At 37.1% G+C, this 23,123-nt stretch overlaps 2 protein-coding genes across 33 annotated transcripts in view; one reads left to right on the forward strand and one right to left on the reverse strand.

Moving 5' to 3' along the window:
• CCDC83 (coiled-coil domain containing 83) overlaps nt 1-3,713 on the forward strand; it is a 123,456-nt gene extending 119,743 nt beyond the window's left edge. For both annotated transcript variants that reach the window (XM_054437985.2, XM_063671302.1), the window contains one exon: nt 1,900-3,713. In XM_054437985.2, coding sequence (XP_054293960.1) covers nt 1,900-2,187 — 288 coding nt within the window. In that variant the 3' untranslated portion in view covers nt 2,188-3,713. The remainder of the gene's footprint in view (nt 1-1,899) is intronic.
• The window catches only part of PICALM (phosphatidylinositol binding clathrin assembly protein), a 110,692-nt gene that overhangs the window by 2,281 nt on the left and 85,288 nt on the right, over nt 1-23,123 (reverse strand). For 4 of the 31 annotated variants that reach the window (XM_054437980.2, XM_054437971.2, XM_054437959.2 and 1 more), the window contains 7 exons: nt 22,127-22,258; nt 22,000-22,030; nt 21,088-21,187; nt 18,026-18,049; nt 16,581-16,640; nt 14,662-14,766; nt 709-811 (listed from right to left, as the gene is read on the reverse strand). In XM_054437980.2, the coding sequence (XP_054293955.1) occupies nt 719-811; nt 14,662-14,766; nt 16,581-16,640; nt 18,026-18,049; nt 21,088-21,187; nt 22,000-22,030; nt 22,127-22,258 (545 nt within the window). In that variant the 3' untranslated portion in view covers nt 709-718. The remainder of the gene's footprint in view (nt 1-708; nt 812-14,661; nt 14,767-16,580; nt 16,641-18,025; nt 18,050-21,087; nt 21,188-21,999; nt 22,031-22,126; nt 22,259-23,123) is intronic. The other 27 variants (XM_054437982.2, XM_054437976.2, XM_063671296.1 and 24 more) reach the window with 10 other exon arrangements.

A 23,123-nucleotide genomic window follows, 5' to 3' on the forward strand; every position in this document is an offset into this window, starting at 1 on the left:
ATCTCTCCATAAGCACAAATACCACAGGCAAAATCTCATTTGGGAAGCAAAATTTGAAATATTGTTTCCAAATGATATACAATTAGAGATAATAAAGGGAACAGTAATATTATACTAAGTCGTTTTTATTAACGTAAATAAAAATCTGAAAGAGCCATAAAAAATATTTTTCAATAGGGTACCACTGTTCATTCAAAGATATTTCACTCACAATTTCCCTTAAACTGCCCATCCAAAGATCTATTACTGAAGTAGATGTGCTAATAAACTTGCCAAATCAGAACACTATAAACTCCCAAAGATCTAGAAGGTATATCTAAACTGGGGGCTAGAGCATCAAGAAGAACAAATTACACTGTCTTCCAGCAAACAGAGGCAGTGTGGATCATATGCAAATTCCTTCTAATCGAAAGGGCTTAAGTATTCACTTGCCCTTAATTAAAAAGCAAACTTTTTCCGATCTCACCCATTTACTGTGAGCAGTGGATGAGATTACTTTAAATAATTATGTTAAAGATATTTTCCAAAAGTTGTTTTTCCTTATGTCCTATCTTTTCATTCTGCACCTAAAGAACAGAGGAACAGGAGGAGGAGGAGAGGGAGCCTAGAGTCCTTTAAAGAAATGAAAGAGAAGCGTGAATTGTGTTTAATGTTTGGTCATTGTTTTTAAGTATTTAAGTCCCCATCTCCCACAACAAGTAGCAATACCTAAAGTGATTTATAAGAAATCCTCCAAAGAGAGCTCTGCAAAGGGGTCCTTTCCTGAAGCTCTGTGAGGACTGTGACTGGAGGGGCTGGATGCTGCCGACAGCTGGGGGAAAAGAAGACAGAGAGAGGGAAAGAAAAAAAGATCTCAGAATGACAGAACATGAAAGCAGAAAATGTATGAAAGAAGAAGTGGTTTTTGTTTTGTCATCTTTAATAAACATAAGGGCAGTCTTTGTAGAAAATGGATTGTTAAGACAAAAGTTTCAGTCATATGTCAAGTTAAAAGGTATGCAATGGCATGTGTTTTTCAGAAAACAAACTCGTGCTTCTGAAATTTCAAAGGAATGTCTTTTACCCAAAAGGTCGATATAAGCTGACCCATGGTTAAGAATTTTAATGTGTGTAGGGGGGCAGTGGGGGGGCAGACAGGGGAGGGAATACATAATTGCATTTTTGTTTAAAATTGAGAGAACATGGTTTCCTGTGTCCAGGCTATCTGTCCAAAGCTGTGCAACTCTGACCTCAGTCCAGACCCAACACATCTAGCTGCAATATTCTTTCCTTTCTTTCTTCATAAGGGTCGAAAAGTCCTGTCCTAGGTTCACACACTTTTTACACAAAGTTGTCTCCTGCTCATTTATCTTGACAAACTGCAGCTGACACAAATACTGTGGGAGGTGAAAGGGACCTTAGAGGTCACCTACTGTAACTGTCCACATACTGCCCTGAATATGGGGAATACTTAAGATCTTTGATTCTGCTTCCTGTTTGGACATATTTACTTGATTCTCAGAATCTGTCCTATTGTTTAATTCGAATATACTGTAAGGCAAATAAACCACTGAACTCAGTATGTATCTTTATTCTCCCAAACACAGACTATTCCTGAAGAACCAAGATATTAATTTTCATACATGTATCCTTCATTAAGCTGACATGAGCGTTTCCTTTCTACTTTGGAACAAGCTTTTAATTCTTTTTCTCCCTCTGTATAAGATTGCAAAGCATATAAGCACAGGACTATTACAAAATGAGCTATTCTTTTAGGGATGTCCAAGTGAGCAATAAAAGTTGACTAACTGGAAATAGTTTCAATTCATACTTCAACATTCAAATCCTACAGAGGATTTCTTTGCTGGTGCCAAGTGATTTCATTTCTTTCTACCTATTTATTTATTTATTTATTTTCAGAAAAGCACTACAGAGAATGAACAGCCAATGAGCTTCAGCAAATATTACATCACTAGTATATGCAACTTGTTCTGGACGACAAGATCAATTTATAGGCATCAGTTATACTCATGGTTGAGTAATTTCCTAATGCATATCTTGTTCCCAAAAACAAATGTTCAAAGACAATGGGAAGAGACAAATGCAAGGATGATGGAATTCGCAGGCAGCTACAGATGGGAGGACAGAGCAGCATGCCTGGGCTTGAGGTTTCAAATATCACCCATGCAGAGACAAATTAAGGTATAACTATTGGAAAGATTCCCCCTCCTCCCTCTTCAGCGCAACCACGGACGGCCAATCAAAAGCAGAATGATTTCAAGTAAAGTGATCATCAGTTACTGAGCTGGAGGGAGTCCAACATCCACACTTATCTCCAAGATTAACTTGGTTTCTCTCTGAAGCAGATTTTCTTTTTCACCTGAAGTTAAAACAACAGCAACAGCAAATCCTACTTATTGCAGATAGACTGCATCTAAAATTAGAAGTTTCCTATGATAGCCCCACACCGAAATACCTTCTTAAATCACATATTTTCATGAGAGTAGCAGTCTGAAGACCTGACAGACCCACAGTAAAATGCCCCTGAAGAATACAGAAGAGACAAATCTATTTTCAATATGTGAGCATACTGCTAGACAAGTCCTAGAGGCTTATAAACAATGTTGAAAAGGATTACTTTTCCTTGAGAAAAAGAGCTGATTTTTTATTAGAACTTCTGGTAGTCTCTTAAATTGGTAAAACACATACACGTCTCATGTCTATAAAAATGTAGCCAAACTAAAACATGACAGAGACCACCATTAAGAAAACAAGACAACATCCCTGGAATAAGTTTCTTATCATCAATATCCGTATCAAGCGGATGAAATCGTAGCCAGAGCTAGCTTGGCTGACTGCACAGCTCCAAGGAGTGGGACACCCAGCAGCCCGTGACCATCCTACCCCTTCCTGGCATCTATTCCAAAGCACAGACACACCATGCACTGGTGAGAAAGTAGTCACCCCAGAGAGTAAATAAGAGAAGGAAAGGAAATGTGCTTCAGTAGCCCAATTACTGCTCAGGAAAATCAAGAACAAAATAGCATGAAGAGGCAATGGGTTCTTGGTAGGTGAGAAGTAGGAGAATTTTAAAACTATAAGAGCTGACTCGACTCTACTTATTTCTGTGAGTAAATTAAAGAACATGATGTAGGGTTGCTAAAGAACATAAAAAGGCAAGGTTAAAGTACTAGAGGATAAAAAATTAAAAACATAAACCAGCAACCAAAAGATGGCTATTCACATAAATCACAAAATCATCAAATTTTACAAGTGAGCATTCGTAATTTGTTGTTCTGGACACCAAGACAAATCATAATTGATCTTTCCAGTCAAGCCCTACTACTACGTCACCAGGTATCTATCACAAATAAAATTAAAACAAAACAAAAACAAAAAGAGCCTTTACCTATTTACTTCAAATAACATTCTCTATCCCAAAATTCCCACAGAGCCAAAAAAAATTGGTATAGCTATCAGTTCGTTCAAATCAAAATGACCTATGTCACAACTGAAGATGTCTTCAACAAAGTGGTCAATCGTAATGGTCCAATACAGACATAGTCTTTTTTCATGTATAGAAAAATGAAATACTGAGAAGAGCAGTGTATAAATAAAAATACTAAAATCTGCAAGTGGCTGATGATAGTATCTCTTAAATTCCTTCTCCCCTCCTCCACTACTCTAATCAATCAATAAGAAAAAATACAGTAAAATGTTACCAAAATCTTTGCATTATATCCAGAGCAATGATTTTTTTTGGTTATAGAGTGTGTTTCATATAATCTATCTATCAACAGTGTCTTGTTCTGTCACCCAGGCTGTAGTGTAGTGGCGCAGTCATGGGTCACTGCAGTCTCAATCTCCTGGGCTCAGGTGATCCTCCCATCTCAGCCTCCCAAGTAGCTGGGATTACAGGCATGCACCACCACACCTGGCTTTTTTTTTTTTTTTTTTTTTTTTTAAAGTTAAGGTCTTGCAATGTTGTACAGGCTGGGTCAAACTGACTTTAATAAAGGACAAACACACCTAGCTTAAAGAAGGTTAAAAAAAAGTCTATTGATAGACTATCATAAAATAAAAACGGTTACTCCATTATACTCCTGTTAACATCAAACAAAGAAAATTTCAGGTTGGAACAAGAAAACACCAACAATCTCAGAAAGTGAGGCTACTGGAATTAAAAGCTTATGAAAGACTAAATGGTTGGATATTTAGGAAAAAACTTGTGACATATCATTTGGCTGTACTTAAAATCCTTAGAGAACCAATTTTGCCTCATCTTTACATTTGAATTTTTCAGTCACCCAAAAGCCTGGGTAGAAACTGAACAATGCTGTAGAGATTCATTTTGTCTCATTGGCAAAATCAACCTCTTAAGAGAAAAATGGATTGTACTCCCTTTGCCTGGAATGACAGTGCCAGGTTTTGTAGAAAGATGGAACTGAATCTAATCCTAACTCTCTTATAAAATGGGATTTAGAATATAATAGGCCCAATACCTATATTGCCACTTATGGCTGTCTTGAGAAGTAAATGAACATAAGCACTCAGTATGCTGCCTGGCATATATTAAGTAGCTCAAATATTCTTAGTTCCATCTTCCCTACTACCTACCATCAAATGTTCATCTACAGTTATAAGAGGCCTAGCTCAAATGTCATTTCCTCTGTGTTGTTCTTGCTCCTCTGCCATGCTCTGTATGTCTTTCTTATAAGGGGTCTCATTCTATTATCAACCAGTCACTTGTGCATCTGTATTACACTCACCTTTAGGCTGCTCAGGTGCAGGAAACACTTTATCTGTCCTTTGTTCAGCAACTAGCAGTCACTTACACATTGTAAGAATTCTAAAATGTGCAAAATTAAAATGCCTTTTGGTGATAAAACAAGCTCCATATAAAAACAGTCTCCAAAGTGGGATGTACAAAGAAATTATTACAACTGTCCTATTTTTAAAAATTCCTATTTGTACATGCTTAAATGTACCTCATATATTGCTGTAGAAATATATGAATGTATTTTATAAATACACATACAGTCATGGTACATACTTGCTATGGTTTTGAGTGTTTGTTCCCTACAAAACTTTTGTTTAAATTTGGTTGCCATTGTAAACAGCATTGAGTTAGGACTTTTAAGAGGTATTTAGGTTCTCATCAAGGGAGTGGGTTCACCCCCTTTTGTTCTCTCTCTGCCTTTCTGCCTGCTGTGTGATACCTTCCACCATATTATCATGCACCAAGAAGGCCCTTGCCAAATCCCAGTACCTTGATACTAGACTTTCCAGCGTCCAGAACTGTAAGCCAATAATTTCTGCTCTTTATAGACTACCCAGTCTATGGTATTCTGTTACATCAGCACAAACAGACTTAGACAATGCTTCAAACATGTTTTCCTAATACTGATGTGTAATCAAAACATTTAGAGACCATAGTGCTACTAAACAGGATTCCACAGAGACACTGAGTCACAGAACAGTTAGGCTGTTTTGGGGTAATGTTTAGAAAATGACCAGGCCATTAGTGGTACATTGAATCCAGTTGCTTAGGGATATAAATTATACAGTGCTGCATTTCATTTATTTATATTAAAGATAGTGCGATTCCTCAGCTTCCTCTGTGAGATAGTGCTAAAAGACAGGATTTCTCTACTATATACATGTAGGGGTCTGTCCTTTGGGTTAAGTCTAGTGCCACAAATAATTGCTTCTTGTGTTTATGCTCAACAAAACCCCACCTTGGGTTTCTGCCCATCAACAACATAACAAAGTTATGCCAACATTAACCCTGTCACCTTGAATGCATTACCCATTTTGTTTTTGTTGTTTTTTTTTTTTTGAGACAGACTCTCTGTCGCCCAGGCTGGAGCACAGTGGTGCAATCTCAGCTCACCGCAACCTTCGCCTCCCGGGTTTCAGCAGTTCTCCTGCTTCAGCCTCCTGAGTTGCTGGGACTACAGGTGCCCGCCATCACGCCTGGCTAATTTTTGTATTTTTCATAGAGACAGCATTTCACCATGTTGGTCAGCCTGGTTTCGAACTCCTGACCTCGTGATCCGCCCCCCCCCCCACTGCCCCCCCGCCAGCCTCCCAAAGTGCTGGGATTACAGGTGTGAGCCACTGCACCCGGCCCGCATTACGCATTTTGTTTTAGGGGTTGCCACACAGTGACCTGGGAGCATTCCACTTTGAATGTATGTTGTATCTGAACCTCTCTAAAACTGTTTTTTCCCCCGCAAAGACAGGGTCTAGCTCTGTTGCCCAGGCTGGAGTACAGTGGTGTGATCATTGCTAACTGTAGCCTCCAATTCCTGGGCTCAAGTGATCCTTCCACCTTAGCCTCCAAAGTGTTGATATCACAGGTGTGAGCCACTGTGCCCAATTCTCCTCTTAGAATTAGACAATAAGGACAATTCAGGGAATAGGAACAATTTCCAAAAACAGGGCAACCTTTAAATATTTTCTTAGTCAGTTTCAAATATTTTCATTTGGTCCTTACAGCAAAATGATAAAGTACACAAAGTAATACCACAATTTTACAGGTAAGGAAACTAAGGCTCAAAGTTAGAGAATTTGCTCTCAACACATGGTTAGTTAAGGAGTCAAGTCAAGACTGCTGAATTGTGACCCCCCAAAAGATGTGTTGAAGTCCTAACCCCTGGTGCCCGTAAATTTGACCCTACTTGGAAATAGGGTCTTTGTAGATGTAATCAAGTTAAGATGAGGTCATTGGAGTGACCCTAATTTGATGACCAGTGTCGTTATAAGGAGAGGCACGTGGAGGTAGAGACCCATAGAGAGAATGCCATGTGACAGGTAGAGACTAAATGGCTACAGATGCAAACTCTGGAATGAATGGGGCTACCAAAAGCTGGAAAAGCCAAGGAAGGACCCTCCTCTAGAAAATTCAGAGGGAGCATGGCTCTGCCGATACCCTGATTTCTCCAGAAGTGATAGAAAACAAATTTGTTTTAATTTCTGTTTTTAAGAGCTTAAAAACTTTTAATATGCTTAATCATGTTTGTGGTACTTTGTTACAGCAGTCCTAGGAAACTATAATATAAACTCTAATGCAGATCTGCTGGTTCCAAGGCTGGTGTTATTTTCCTCTTCAAACTCTGCTATCCCAATTAACTTCAATTCAGCTACAATTTATGGCTATATTGAATTTACAAGAAAAAGTTAAAGTTGGAGTACAGAAATAACTTTTTAAAGGAACTTTTCTAGTAAATGTGAGACAATACATTCCCATTCTTTCTGTATACACAGTATTATACATGGTCACTGATGTTGGTCATGAAGATTCAGCAGAACTTCACAGGCATCCCAGACTTTAAGAACACTTTCTGGTTTTATTTATTAAGACAAGAAATTAGATTTCTACCTTTTCGAGAATGTCCTCAGCAAAAACCTAGTAATAAGCAAGGTCTTATTCTATAAGTTGTCTTGTTACCAATAGTGGTCAGCAGATGAGACTTCTAACATTTCTGTTTTGAATGATTCAGGTGTGTACGGGGAGCTAGTTTTCACCTATGGTACTACATCCCAATCCCCAAGGAAACGTCCCTCATGGTATTCTGCATTAGGCAAGGATGAATGAGCACAACACACTGCTTATAAGGCAAAAAGCCTTCTTCACAGAAATCCAGCTGGAGAAATTGGCTGACAGAGGAGGTACTGCCAATACTCACAATTAACACAGCAAAAGAGTAAAACAACAACAACAACAAAACCAAAAAACAAAACCAAAACGAAGCCTAAAAGCAGCCACTAGTCCTTAAATATAAGAAAGTACTTTAAAAGGCTTTTTCTAAGACTTAAATTATTCAAATATCTAAAGGCAATAGTGTTCCCATTTAGAAGGATAAAAAGCACTCACAACAAGCCATCGTTTCCTTTCAGACACTTAACTGATGTCAGACTTATTTAAAATTAGCCACTGCAAACAACAACAAAAAACAGCAGCCATTTTGTATCTTTAACCATATCCTCCATAAACAAAACTGGCAGTCCTCCTTTAAAAAAAGGCCTAATACCAGTCAAGAAACCAACAAAACTTGGCCAGGAGCAGTGGCTCATGCCTATAATCCCAGCACTTTGGAAGCCAAGGTGGGAGGACTGCTTGAGGTCAGGAGTTCAAGACCAGTCTGATGTATGCTCGCTCTACAAAAAATTAAAAATTAGCCAGGCATGGTGGTGTGTGCCTGCAGTCTTACCTACTCTGGAGGCTGAGGCTACAGTGAGCCATGATCGTGCCAATGCACTCCAGCCTGGGAGACAGAGTGAGACCCTGTCTCAAAAAACAAACAAACAAACAAACAAAAACAACAAAAAAGAAACCAACAGTTAATTTTAAAATTAAATACCCAAAGGTAATACTCTGTATTTTTCATATTGCTTTTGGGAAAATAGGCAGATTGATATGTGATCAGTGGGAATTTTTCATATAAGGAAATAAGATGACAACAACTCTTCTCACCCCCAAAGAGCTTCAAAAATACCTAAACTGCCATATAAACATTCATTTAAAAAGTGTTATTTCATATCACAATGACTTTCAAAAGAAAATTGAAACTATAAATGTCTTCATGCTTAGTAACATAATAGCTGTATATTGCAACTAAAGAATGAGTTTATGAACTACTGGCTTAGCAATGGACATTTCAATTTATGTAAAGCATGAGTAAGAGAAAGCAGAAGTCCCCTTTCCAGACACACTAGCAATCTGTACCAAGCAACCAAATAGTAAGACCGTGAGGAAGCACGGAAGAGAAACAAAAGGAAAACCACAAGGACCTAGAATTTACCGTGAAGTTAAACATCTAGGAAGATGCACTAATGTAGAACAACATACTAAAGACAGCTACAATGTTAGGCATGAAACAGAAAAACATAATATCCGTTGTTAAACAATTCCATGAAAATATCTAAAAAATACAGAAAAATGACCCAGCACACACACACACGGAGAAAAGGGTATGTGTATAGGAATTCATAAGTTCAAAGCTACAGCGCAGTCTACTAAATTAAAGCCATAATGACAATTTCCTGAAGAACTGAATCAAGTCTGAGCTAACAGCCATCTGGAAGGTGTTAGCTGCTTCCTCACAAACAAGCACTAATGCAGTGCTTACAGTAACCTAGATAAAATGTAAGACACACAACACACTGGAATGTCTCACTAAATGGCAACAAGATAAACATATCTGAGAGGGCTAGAGTTCTCTCAAAAATGTTAACTTGATATAATCAGTTAACATCAGGCAAGAGACCAAGAGCTACAAGTTATGCCTTAGGTGAGTAACAGCTCTCAAAACAAACACTTCAAAGAGCAAGGAAGAATTTTGGAAACAGATGTAGAAATGAGATTTGATTAAAAAATTCCATTTTGATGGAATTTCATTTTTCATTTAAACTACCATTTACTTTACCCCATACAAAGAGATGGATGATCTCTGCCCTCAATAATTTTTTAATCCAACTGAAAAAAAGGGAACAAAACAATGAAAGAACAATTAAAAGGTAATTCATTAAGAAAAATTATTTTGGTTTCGGCTAGCATTCTACAGACAAAATTAATCCAAGAGACTGGCTGAGAATCATTAAACATTAAAGCATGAGAAAAACCTTATCTAATTCAAAGATAAACAGTTTATTTTTTTCTTTTTAAAAAACAAAGAGACAGAGTCTCACTATGTTGCCCAGGTTGGTCTGGAACTCCTGCACTTAAGTGATCCTCCTGCCTCAGCCTCCCAAACTGCTAGTATTATAGACAGGAGCCATGTGTTCGGCCAACAGTTTAATTTTTAATTATTAAAAATGTTCAATCATAAACATAAAATAAAGCTGTCTTCATTCCTCAGGTGAGCAGTCTAATGTTTTAGCTCACCATAACTATTAGCCAACAAATCAAACCAATTTTGAACACCAATGCAAGTTATTATAATGGTTACAAGTAAGTGAAATGAGAGATTCAGGAGGGGCAGAGTAAGTTATATGATGAAAAAGGTAAGTTTACAAGGTGATTCATTTACTTAACAAATTATGTCCAAAAACTATTACATGTCAGGCACTGTTCTAGGAACTACGGACAGAGAAGTAAACATGCCAGAGAAGCTTGCCTTCATGAAGCTTATAATCTAGTAAAGAAAGCCCTTGCTAGATTGGATGGATGCCAGGTAGTCACAAGGTCTGTAAGAAAAAATAATGCAGAATAAGGAAAAGAATTCCAGATCTCATAAGGATGTGAAAGGGACACCAGATGACCGAAGACTGGACAAAGAGTAAACCCACTTCATGGCAGGTGAAGGACTTATGGAAGACAAATAACAGCAGAACACTGGATACTTATTGAGAATTGTAAAAGTATGGAATCGAAGAACTTGAATATTCCGTGAACTCATTATTACTCTTATAAATAGGGAGGCTTCATGAGGTTGTTTTAAGATGGAAGGAAAGCTGAGAAAAGGCTTTAAATGTTCAGTTATATTTAGATTCACCTCCTTAGGCTGGGCACAGTGGCTGACACCTGTAATCCCAACACTTCGGGAGGCCCAGGAGGGCAGATCACTTGAGGCCAGGAGTTTGAGACCAGCCTGGCCAACATGGTGAAACCCTGTCTCTACTAAAAATTAGTTGGGCGTGGTGGCATGTGCCTGTAATCCCAACTGCTGGGGAGGCTGAGGCAGGAGGTTTAACATAGGAGGCAGAGGCTGCAGTGAGCTGAAATCGTACCACTGCCCTCCAGCCTGGGGGACAGAGTGAGACTCTGTTACCCACACACAAAAAAGATTCACCTCCCTAAATGTTTGAGTATGGAGATAGCTGTTACAAATACTGCCTATAAAAGATTTTTCCAATATTTACAAAACGGATTAAATCGGGGAGGCAAAGAACATGAGTGACTATTGCAAAACAAGTGTGAATACAGAGGTTCCAAGACTGGGTAAAAGCTGTAGAATGCAAGGAGAAGGGTGGGTCTAATTATAGCAGAGGAACAATTAGTGGGACTTTGTGATTAGATACATGCAAAACAAAGAAATTACAAAAGAATTAAAAGTAACATTAACAAATTTAAGATTCTGACTTTCAAATGATTCAAATGACTATGCAGAGAGACCAAAGCTTCTTGGAGCCATTTCATTGCTGCCTGATTTTATTTTCCTAGTTATCAATTTGCTTCCTTCATTTGCTTTTTCAGTAATACTTAAGTACTCATTTCAAATTTTATCTTTCAACTAGAAACTTATTACCCTAATGTTCTCATTCACTTCTCTTCTGATATAAAAGTAATTAGGAAAAGGTATTTCTGTCCCTGTTTTTTTTCATGCACAAGGAAATTCTGGCACTTTTCTGGTGTTTCTGTGAAAGGGTTATGTTGGTTTTAGAAGGCAACAGGACATAAAACCTGGGTTAAGAGCAGATGCTGGGTGGGTACGGTGGCTCATACCAGTAATCCCAGCACTTTGGGAGGCCAAGGCAGGTGAACTGCTAGAGCTCAGGAGTTCAAGAACAGCCTGGGCAACATGGCAAAACTCCATCTCTAAAAAAAAATACAAAAATTAGCCAGGCGTGGTGGCATACACCAGTAATCTCAGCTACTCAGAAGGCCAAGGCGGGAGGATGGCTTGAACTTGGGAGGTGGAGGTTGCAGTGAGCCGAGATCGCACCACTGTACTCGAGTCTGGGTGACAGAGCAAGACCCTGTCTCAAAAAAAACCAAAACAAAAACAGAGCAGATGCTGGGTGACAAGCAATTTTTTTTTTTTTTTTTTTTGAGGTGGAGTTTAGCTCTTGTCGCCCAGCCTGGAGTGCAATGGTGCAATCCAGGCTCATTGCAACCTCTGCCTCCCAGGTTCAAGCAATTCTCCTGCCTCAGCCTCCCAAGTAGCTGGAATTCCAGACATGCACCACCAAGCCCAGCAATTTTTTGTATTTTTAGTAGAGACAGGGTTTCACCATGTTGGCCAGGCTGGTCTTGAACTCCTGACCTCAGGTGATCTACTCACCTTGGCTTCCCAAAGTGCTGGGATTACAGGCATGAGCCACCGTGCCTGGCCAACAAGAAATTTTTTAAAGGTAGATTTTTGCCAACATTTAAAAAAAAGTTTAGGTTTTTAAAAAGCAAAACTCATACACAATGTTTCAAGGTTGAAGGTTATTACCCAAAACTGTAAAGGATATTCTTTACAACTATAGTAGTTACATCCTGAATGTGTAAATGTGGTTTACAATTTAGCACAAAAACCTAAGGAGTGTGCAGACTGTTCACTGCTGACAAAAGAAGATGGTGCTACCTTATTGGCCAGTAAGGCCTCAGTCCCACTAGCAGAGAGACAGTGGTATAAATGAGCACTGGACTAGGAATCAAAGACACCTGGGGATAAGTTGATTTCACCACTTAATTAGTTGAAGAACATTTCCAAGTCTGTCTTCTTTACCTATGAAATGTGACGGTGACAGCAGACCCATCTACCTTAAAGAATCGGCTAACACAAAGTACATGAAAGTAACTGGAAATTGTCTGGTAGTATCCAAGCTTAAGGTAGCAATATATTCTGACAACAGCCTGCAAATCAAGATGCAGAGTGGGTGAAGGGTTTAACTACATATCAGGAAAAACACTTCTGTAGTCAAAGGTCCCTGATAAGTCTTTAGCATGGACCATAGCTTTAAAAAAAATTACTTAAATACATTTAGGTTTCTATCACCTAGTCTCTTGTACCAAAAAAAAAATAATAATAGTTTTTAAAGTAAATGATACATATCTGAAGTTAAATGTACAAATAACAAAATAAAAAACAAAAGGACATGAAAAAGACATAACTGTGTATCAAGAAAACATCTACAACAGATAGGGAGATCATCCATATACTTCCTGAAAGATTATCAAGTTAAACCAGTAATGAGATTACTGCTGGTAAAAGTTCAATAACAGTTACTATAAATACTGTAAACACTCATAGTCTATTTTATAGAAACAAATGCATAAAAAGTAACCGACTTATAAAAGTAATGACTGTGTCAATTACCCTCACTCCAAGTTGTTTTCAATTTTCACTGTAAATACTTAACTGATTAAAGAACAAGGAGGAAGTCATTTTAACATGGACAAAGGGTGGGGTAAAAAAAGAGGCATGTTGGTAAATGTATTAATTGTAACCAACATGAATTTTACCCCTTAATCAGAACTAAATTCACTACCTACTCTCAGCCAAACAGAGATATCAATTTATTAAGAGATGCATTATTCAAAACGGATGAAAAATGAAAGGATGCCTAGGCTTCACTAGTCTATGAAATACAGTTCACTATTTCACTTTCTGTGGTTTCAGTTACCCGAAGTGAACCGTGGTCTGAAAATAGGTAAGTAGAGGATATTAAGATAGTTCAAGAAAAAGACAGAGAGGGAGAGAGCAAGCATGTCCGTGAGCAAGAGCACACATTAACAAAACTTTTATTACAGTATACTGTTACTGTTCTATTATTATTATTAATCTCTTACTGTACTTAATTTATAAATTAACCTTTATCAGAGGTATGTATGTATAGCATATATATGGTTCAGTACTATCCCATTTTCAGGCATCCACTGTGGGTCTTGCAACATATCCCCCAAAGAGAAGAGGGGACTACTGTGCACAGAGACTAGATTCAAATTGGATCAAATAAACTAATATTGGCAATGTAAGACTGTATGCTTTGGCAAATGTAATATATATGCATTCAAATGGAAGGGGAATAACAAGTCCACTAACCAAATGCTCATTCAAATGTTTTCAAATAAGCATTAAACACATAACCAATCAGTTAGCATTAGCAACCATTTAAGAAAAGGAGGGGTGTTCTAACAATTGCATATAATTAACTACTTCTAGATGTCAAACAGTATGAGCAGAGCCACAGACACAGAAGGATAAACCATCCTATCACTTCACAAGAGCCTCATCCCAGAGTATGCCACCAGAGAAGTGAATAACAAAGGAATTTCCTATCTCTTCTAACCATAACGGGTCAAACATTAAAAAAAAAAATTCTTCTAATGCATCAATAATGGGATAAAAAACAATGTATATTTATGGTATATTTTCAGGAACTGGGAGAGAAAAGCCTTAGAAACATGTGAGGAGGAAAGTCTCTGGATTAAACAATCTAGTTTAGCATGACATTTCAAGCTTTTTGACTCCTTTTTTTGGTTTTTGAAAACAATCCTCAGTGGCAGAAAGTTATCTCATGAAAAAATAACATTGAAAACTTTTTGGAGAGTTGCCAAGAGTTTCACAAGCATCTCAAGGGCAACACGCCCTGCTATAGCATCATTCTAGCCATTAGCCAAGGAACTAAAGCTCTGAGTTAATGGTTTTGAAGGTTCACAAAGGATAGTACACCAGAATCATGAAGAGCAAGTAGGCTCCTTAATCTCAGAAAAATCATCCTTTGGATCCACCAACTATAAGTTACCAAGAATTTTCTGTCTTTAGTATTTGCTATCTACTTATCCTTTCCCTCCAAATAATCAATATTCCTAAAGCTCTTATATAAGAAAGATACGAAGCAAGCAATATCCATAATGACGGGAGAAAGTGCTAGTAACTTGTTTCTCAAGTTGTACAAAAGGGTTTTATAGTATCATACTCCTTCCAAATCAAGCACATTACCACAGTTACATGTAGTGTGTAATACCTGTGCTCCTGATACAGGGCCAAAGGGGTTTGGTGGTCTCATGACAGGCTGGCTATATATTAAGGTTGGCTGCGTCATTACAGGGACACTTCCCATTTGTGGAGGCTAAAAAAGAGAAAAATATCAAGTTAAAAGATATTGACTCCTATCTTCCTTATTGTAACTAAGTAAATAACAATGACAACAGGGATGACAGGTCCTAGTACCTTTGCTTGACTCAAAGGGTAACTTCCTCTGAATATAAGTAAGACTAACAGCTACAAACTCTCGAGAGTATTTTTTTTTCTTTTGGTACGTAAAGTCTTTAACATGCTTATTTTTAAAATGTAGTAACAAAACCTAACTTTTTCTATTCAATGAGTTGCAAAATTTAAACTTTATTGTAGTACAACAGATAAAATGATTTAGACTAAGAGCTTCCAAATTTATCAGGTTTAGACATCAAGAAAACTTAAGACTCTGTCTTTGCTGCTAAGATATTTCAAAGTAAATTGCCTTTGTATAACAAATCAAGTACTTTTGCCATTATGCAAGTGATCACAAGTGAAGACAGTTGATTCTCTGAATAAACTTGCTCTAGTTCTTCCATTTTATTTCATATAAGAATCAAGAAAGAGCTTAAACTACACACCAGAGGTTAACTCTTTCTTGAGTAACTGAAAATAGAATCTCAACCAAATATGTTTCTTTAAAAATTACCACTACAGGGTATAAAATTAACCTAGTAAGTGACAATACCTAGTGTAAAAATAATGCACATACAGACTACTGTTTTGGTTAAAATGCAATGCTCTAAAATCTTTCCTTTCAAGAAGTTCTATTTATTGTTTCAAGTAGACTACTATTTGCATTTAGAGCTTCATTTTAAGTTTGGCCTGAGTTTCTCAGCAGACAATTTTTTTTTTTTTTTTTGAGATGGAGTCTTGCTCTGTTGCCCAGATTGGAGTGCAGTGGCATGATCTCAACTCACTGTGACCTCCGCCTCCTGGGTTCAAGCGATTCTCCTGCCTCAGCCTCCCGAGTAGCTGGAATTACAGGTGTACGCCACCATACCCGGTTAATTTTTGTATTTTTAGTAGAGACGGAGTTTCACCATATTGGTCAGGCTGGTCTTGAACTCCCAACCTCAGGTGATCCACCAACCTTGGCCTCCCAAAGTGCTGGGATTACAGGCATAAGCCACCACACCCAGCCTCAGCAGACATTTTAATGCAATGACTATGAAAAAAAGCTGTGAAACTTCTCCACATGTATAAAAAGAGTTACTTCCATATCATATACATAAAGAAGTAACATAGCAGGCACAGTAGCAATACCAAGGGACATGGTACTGCCTTCTACCAGGAACAGTTCCTCAAATACATACCAGTGGGTTGAGGCTACTAGCACCATTTCTTTTCTAAGTGAGTCTCTATATACTGAGAGTTGGGAAAGTCAGGGCAATCTAAAATGCACACTGTGGCATTTTGAAAGGTTAAAAGACTGTTTTTGTACTGTAATAATCATTGTATAGGAAAATTTCTCTAGCTTTTATCAGACTAAATTTACCTCTATACAATTCAAGTGTTAATCCCTCCCATGCCCTACAATATTAGGTTATAAGACCTCACTGGTATTTAATATATGGTCACAGGAACAAAGGCTTAGAATTAACATTAATGTTTGAAATATAAAAGGCCCAGCAAAGTTATGAGGAGAAAAATAAACCAAGTAATACTATGAACATTAATGCATAAGATCTCTTGTATAATGATTATTCTAGACATACTTATGAAACCAATGCCATGGTTCTACTGCGTTAGGCACTAGGGCTAGGAGTATGAGGAGCACTAAATTCTTTTTTAGGTTAAATTGTAATAAAAACATGTTACATATGAATCAATATTTTTTCCAAAAGCTGTACTTATGAAAATACTTACAATTCCATATCCTATCATGCCTGTTGGTGTAGTAGCAGGATAGGCCATTACAGGGGGTGCCTAACATAGTGAAAGGAAAAATGAACAAGAAAGTATAACTCATGTGTGTCAACTGAGTTCAAGGAATTAGTAGCTGTAGTTCCACTAAAAAGAATTGCTAAGACAGCTGTGAGTAAGTGACACTTGTGATCATTAAGAACTGTCGATTAATGGTCAGTGAAAAAAAGTGTTTTCAAATTAGCAGAAAAGCAGACTTATTAGAAGGAAAAATATACCACTTAAACTTAGATACAGCAGTGATCTAAGATTTCATCATGCTTTTTACAGCTTTAAAAATCTTTAGATTTAAAAAAGTATCTTAAATAGTTCTAAATAGTTCTAAAATTTAAAGCCTATCACTATCATTAAAAAATGTCTACCCAGAAAAAGTATTATTGAATGTTTTCTTACTTAGGTACCTGATTGCTTTAGCATTCAAAGAAAAAATGTAAAGATCTCAAATCAATCAATAACCTGATCTTCCAAAAAGTTAGTTTCTAAGGATCTGACTCACTCTTTTCAAAAAACTCCAAAGGTTTCAAACTACTATTGAGTATGACTATTTCTATGAACTATAGTTCTTACATACAGTATGTACGTTAGCTTTCTAATTCATTCCAAAAATTATTTAAGAGGAACAATCAATTAGGTCAGTTTATGCTTTCATGTTTAAAAGAACCATCTACCACTACGATGTTTAAGTTCCCCTCTTCCTACTACTTTGATTATCTGTAAACATACAATTTGAGAACAGAATCATTTTAGATATAGTTGCTGTCTTAACAACATTTCCTGTGTGTGTTTCTCATAATGAAAACTGAAATTGAATAAAGGTGAAAGACCAATAACACTGCTAAAACATAAAATAACTGAAATTATATGGCAATTTGAACATATGCATGGAGAAATTAAATGAAATATAACTTTAAAAAAAAACACTAAAGTGAACAGTTATAAGTTTAGTATTTGGGTGAGCGTGTAGGGCTTATTGGTCTCTCCCTACTTAAAACCAAGATCTGCAAGAGCAGTAGACAAACTGCCAAGAAGAGCAGAAGCCTGTAAGATTTCATGCAGTTGTTATTTTAAACATTACCACAATCAACATTTCCCTTCATTCAGAAGTCATCAAGTGCATAGTGGCAGCACAGATACACACACAGACATCCAGCCATCTGGCAGCAAATGGCGGAATATTAAGCAAGAAAAAAAATCGGTATTTCCCATGCCACCATCAGAATCAATTCTGCAACACACCCATGAAATCAGTAGATGCTAGGAAGAATTTCTGGCACATTGAAAATCTGAATGTGAAAACAAGTAATAGCTGAAAGGTTATGAGATTCTGCTACAGCAGTGGTTAATAGCATGCCAATTTATTGCAAAAAGGCTCGTTTTTGGTCACTTACGTATTGTGGAAAATGCATGCCATTCTGTTTTTCCCAGGGAGAACAATTACATAATGCAATAACACTGGATTAGAACAAGTACTTACACAACAGAAAATACACAGAGAGCATTTTAGTTCACATGTACATTCACTAACTACCTAAAATCCCTTGTATTTCCAGTATCTAATGAAAGAACATCTATACTAAAACACTATCAAGGTTGACAAGGGAATTGTAGTCTTTGGCCTCATCTCTTTATATGAAAAATAGTTTATTGATTACAAGTACCATTAAAACATCAATTCTGTCAACAGTGTCAATAGTGCAAAATTCTGGGCATCGCATAAACAGGGTTGCATCAGATGTCTACCACAGAAAAAAAACAAGCACTAATTAAAAGAATTTGTAGTATAATATATATTTTAATAAAATTCCAATGAATTTGTGTTAAATTTAAAAAACACTGAAAAACCTTGACAGTGTTTAAGGATTAATAAAAAGGTTAGAAATGTAAAGAAATGTCAAAAGCAGCAGTTTATCTTAAGTAGTGAATCACATTATCAGCCCCAAACATTAGCCATTAAAAAGAAAACTCCATAAAAATACATACAAATATTTTAGCAAAATCCTTAGGAGATGATACACATTACCATATATAACACAGCAAGATAAAGACTGTTATCTTATCAACTTAAATACAAATTCCACATGACTAAATACCGATTACATTTTATTAGTCAGTCTTAAGTGCTATCTATGAACTCCTAACACTTTATATAGATTAATACTAACTTAAGAAAATATTCATTATATTTTAATAGCAGCATTGGTATTTATATCATTCCTCATACATCATCAATGTCGTAATTCACACGAGACCATAAAATCCACTACTCTAAACTCCTACCATACCCTAGTCGGTGAGGTGTGTTATAGTGGGAAGAAGACTGGATTCAGAGTCAAAGAGATGGATTTCAACTTAAATCTGCTTTTCAACTGCTTTGCACTTAGGGGGAAAAAAAAATCTTTAAAAGTGGGGTGATTCATGCTCCAATTCCCTCAAGACAGCAACATTTACATGTTTAAGATTGTGTATTTGTGTGTATAAAAATCTAAACTACTTAAATGCAAAGTTTTAAAATCAGTGATGATAGGCTGGGCGTGGTAGCTCAGGCCTGTAATCCCAGCACTCTGGGAGGCCGAGGCGGGTGGATCACTTGAGGTCAGGAGTTCAAGACCAGCCTGGCTAACATGATGAAACCCAGTCTCTACTAAAAATTAAAAAATTAGCTGGGCGTGGTGGTGGGCACCTGTAATCCCAGCTACTCGGGAGGCTGAGGCAGGAGAATCACTTGAACCTGGGAGGCAGAGGTTGCAGTGAGCTGAGGTCGCGCCACTGCAATCTTGCCTGGGCAAAAGAGCAAGACACCGTCTCAAAAAAAAAAATACAAAATAATAAAATTAGTGATGGCAATGAACACTGCCTGAAAGAAAACAACAACAACAACAACAAAAAACACTGCCTTAAAAAGGTAGCTAAATCTCAATATTACTTTCCATTCATGAAGTCGTAAGCTATATAATGAAATGCACAAATTTTAACAAATATACTATTTTTAGCTCAGTCCTACTAATTTTAACATATCATTAACCCACGGAAAACAGGGCAGTGCTCTGGAAGTGGCTATAAGGACAATAGCAGCCTCTAACAGTAACAGGACAGCTGTCAGTAATGTGTAGCCCGTGTAATCAAAACACAGCTACTAGCCTACTGTCTGGAGAAAGAATGCTTCAAACTTTTCCACACCAAGTTTTCTTTGACTGATGAAAATTTGTTGGTTGGTAAGATAGAAATTGGCCAAGGACAGGAGAATAGCCACAAAGCTATTCTGGGTCTACTATACCTTACAGTAATTAAAACATACTAAAACCTCTTCATTACTAGATGCTAATTATTTAATTAGAAAATACAGTTAATCCTCATTATTCATGGATTCCACATTTGCAAATTCACCTACCTGATAAACTTTGTGACAACAAAAATCAACACTCCTGGTGCTTTCAAGGCCATTCATGCTCATTTGCAGAGTGGCAAAAATTTGACTCATCCAATACAGTTCACCTCCAGCTGAGATGGAACAAAGGACACTCTGCCTTGGTTCAGCTCTCATACCAGACCAGAGGATAGACAAGGAGGATGGGGAGTCCATCATACTGCAAGAAACTCCGACTGTGGGGCCAGCTGCACAGGGCTAAAATTCCAACTCTGGCACCAGTTAGTGCGACAGCCTTAAGCAAGTCACTTAACACTTCTGAACTTTATTTCCTCTTTTGTAAAATAAAGAAAATAGAATATACTAGAATGAGGTTTTCTAAAAGGATCGTCTATGTGACATATACATATATGCATATATTTCCCCTAGCAAGGGTTCAGCGTTCACTAATTCAGTGTTTGGGGTGACTTAAGTACTTAACTGCCACAAATAATGAGTATCAACTGTATAAGTTACATGACATATATATAATTGTCAAATACATTGTCATACATATAAATTATATGACAAAACCCAAGCAAGTATAGTTTCTTTACCAATAATGAAATCAGAAGATTTTGTATTTTAGAAAAATAAATAAAAAATTTGAGGTCAGTAATATAGAGTAGTGATTAAGGACATATGTTCTATAGTTAGGCTGCCTAGGTTATAAAAATTCAACTAATCATTTAAGATCTCTGTAATCCTGAGCATATTGCTTAATAACTCTGCGCCTCCACTTCCTCATCTGTAAAATGGGGATAATAATAGTTACTAACACATTAATAGGAGGATTATCAAAAATAAAACATTATTATTTACTGGAATATGTCTGGCACAAAGTAACCCTTAAATACATGTTAGCCACTAAAATGTATCTGGTAAATATAGGCAATCAGCTTCCTTTGAAAGAAATACAAATTACTTAAAACTTCTAAACTCAGTAACAATCCTTCTATTTATGTCTATCACTTTAAAAACATTTTCATGTTACATATTTAACTAAATTATTCAAGTGTTAGTCTATCAGGAGCTTTTTCAACTCACCATTGTTGCAGCATTCCAAGCGGTTGTTGGTGCAACCTTTGGTTGCCAGTTAGATCCTCCAGTTAACTTCTTTTCACCTGGTTGACTCCAATTTACATCACTTTAAATAAACATAAGTGAGAATATTAAATGTCTCTAACTATAAAGTTTCCTTAGCTATATACTTATATTGAACAGAGTAAGACAGAGACTTGAGGCTGGGCGTGGTGGCTCACACCTGTAATCCCAGCACTTTGGGAGGCCAAGGCAGGCAAATCACTTGAGGTCAGGAGTTCGAAATCTGGCTGGGCAACATGGTGAAACCCCATCTCTACTAAAAATAACAAAAATTAGGCATGCATGGTGGCCCGTGCCTGTAATCCCAGCTACTAGGGAGGCTGAGGCAGGAGAATTGCCTGAACCCAGGCAGTGGAGGTTGCAGCGAGCCAAGATAGCGCCACTGCACTCCAGCTTGGGTGACAGAGCGAGACTCTGTTAAAAAAAAAAAAAAAAAAAAAGGCCGGATGCAGTGGCTCAGGCCTGTAATCCCAGCACTTTGGGAGGCCGAGGCAGGCGGATCACGAGGTCAGGAGATTGAGACCAACCTGGCTAACACGATGAAACCCCGTCTCTACTAAAAATACAAAAAAATTAGCCAGGCGTGGTGGTGGGTGCCTGTAGTCCCAGCTACTTGAGAGGCTGAGGCAGAAGAAAGGCGTGAATCCGGGAGGCGGAGCTTGCAGTGGGCTGAGATTGCGCCACTGCACTCCAGCCTGAGCAACACAGCGAGACTCCGTGTCAAAAAAAAAAAAAGATGCAGACTTGACATCTCTACATAGTTTTGAGACAAAAGCCAAATCAACCCTCCAAATAACACGTGGAGAAAACACTAAATAACACATGGAGAAAACAATGTGTATATTAATCACTCACTTCTTAGTGGTTCCATTTCCGATGCCAAGATCTAGGAAAGGAGAACAACAAAAAAGCATTTTATAACACGAGACTCAGTTTAATAAAACAACACAAAAGAAGACTAAAGTATCCAAAGACTACTTACTGCCCACAAGGTTGGCTAAAGATGAATCCAAGTCATCAGATACTAACTTGTTAGGCGGGAGTTTGGCAACAGGAAGGCTCTGGTTCTGAGAGGCCACTGTTGGTTTGAGAAGTCCACCTAGTTCATCAAAGCCTTAAAGTTACAAACAGACGAAATAGAATTTTGTAAGGAACTTTATGATGCTATGGTTTTCTAAAGGAGGTCTTTGCCTTTTCTCCTTGTTTATTCACTGGAAAAGTATCCAAAAAACAGACATTAGTAAATGTCTTTAAATGGAAAATGAAGAAATTCACCACTTCATAGTGAATTGACTGAGAAGGCTGTATTTGCTTTGACAGAAATCATCTCTTATGTCATGACAAAATTACATTAGGGTTAAAGGGGATAAGAGAGAAGTATTATAAAAGGGAAAAAACTAATGTAATTCTCCTGCTAGCCCAGCAAAATTTTCTGAAGACTCACTTATATCTAAAGCAATATAGGTTAAAAAATAGCTCTCTGGAACTTTGAAAAAAGTTCCTTTTACATTAAGAAATAAGATTTTATAGACCTTTTTTTTTTAAAAGCAGAGAATGTAAGAGTGAACTATATCTAAGAAACTGCTAAATACTGTAATTGTATAAGCCCATCTAGTAAACGAGAACAATTCTTAAAAACGAAAATAAAATTCTTTACGTTTTCTTCACCAAATTATAGAAAATAAAAGAAAATCCAATCAAACAAACCCTCTATGGGACTCAATAGTATGATCTAGGAATATTACAGTTTGAAAAAGAAAGTCACCAAAGATGATGGTTCACAACGATTGGTCTCTCTTTCCACTTTCCTAGGCAAGACAAACTAAAACCTACCGCAGCAAAAAAATATTATCGTAAACCTACTAGTGCACAGAAAAAAATAAATTCTTAGTCCATACATATTCTTTATAGGCTTGCTTCTTAGTTTTTGAAGGATAACTAATTATATGTTATAAAATTAAGAACATCTCAATATATTC

Source organism: Pongo pygmaeus, chromosome 9, assembly GCF_028885625.2.
Source record: "Pongo pygmaeus isolate AG05252 chromosome 9, NHGRI_mPonPyg2-v2.0_pri, whole genome shotgun sequence".
In the NCBI taxonomy this organism is placed as follows: domain Eukaryota; kingdom Metazoa; phylum Chordata; class Mammalia; order Primates; family Hominidae; genus Pongo; species Pongo pygmaeus.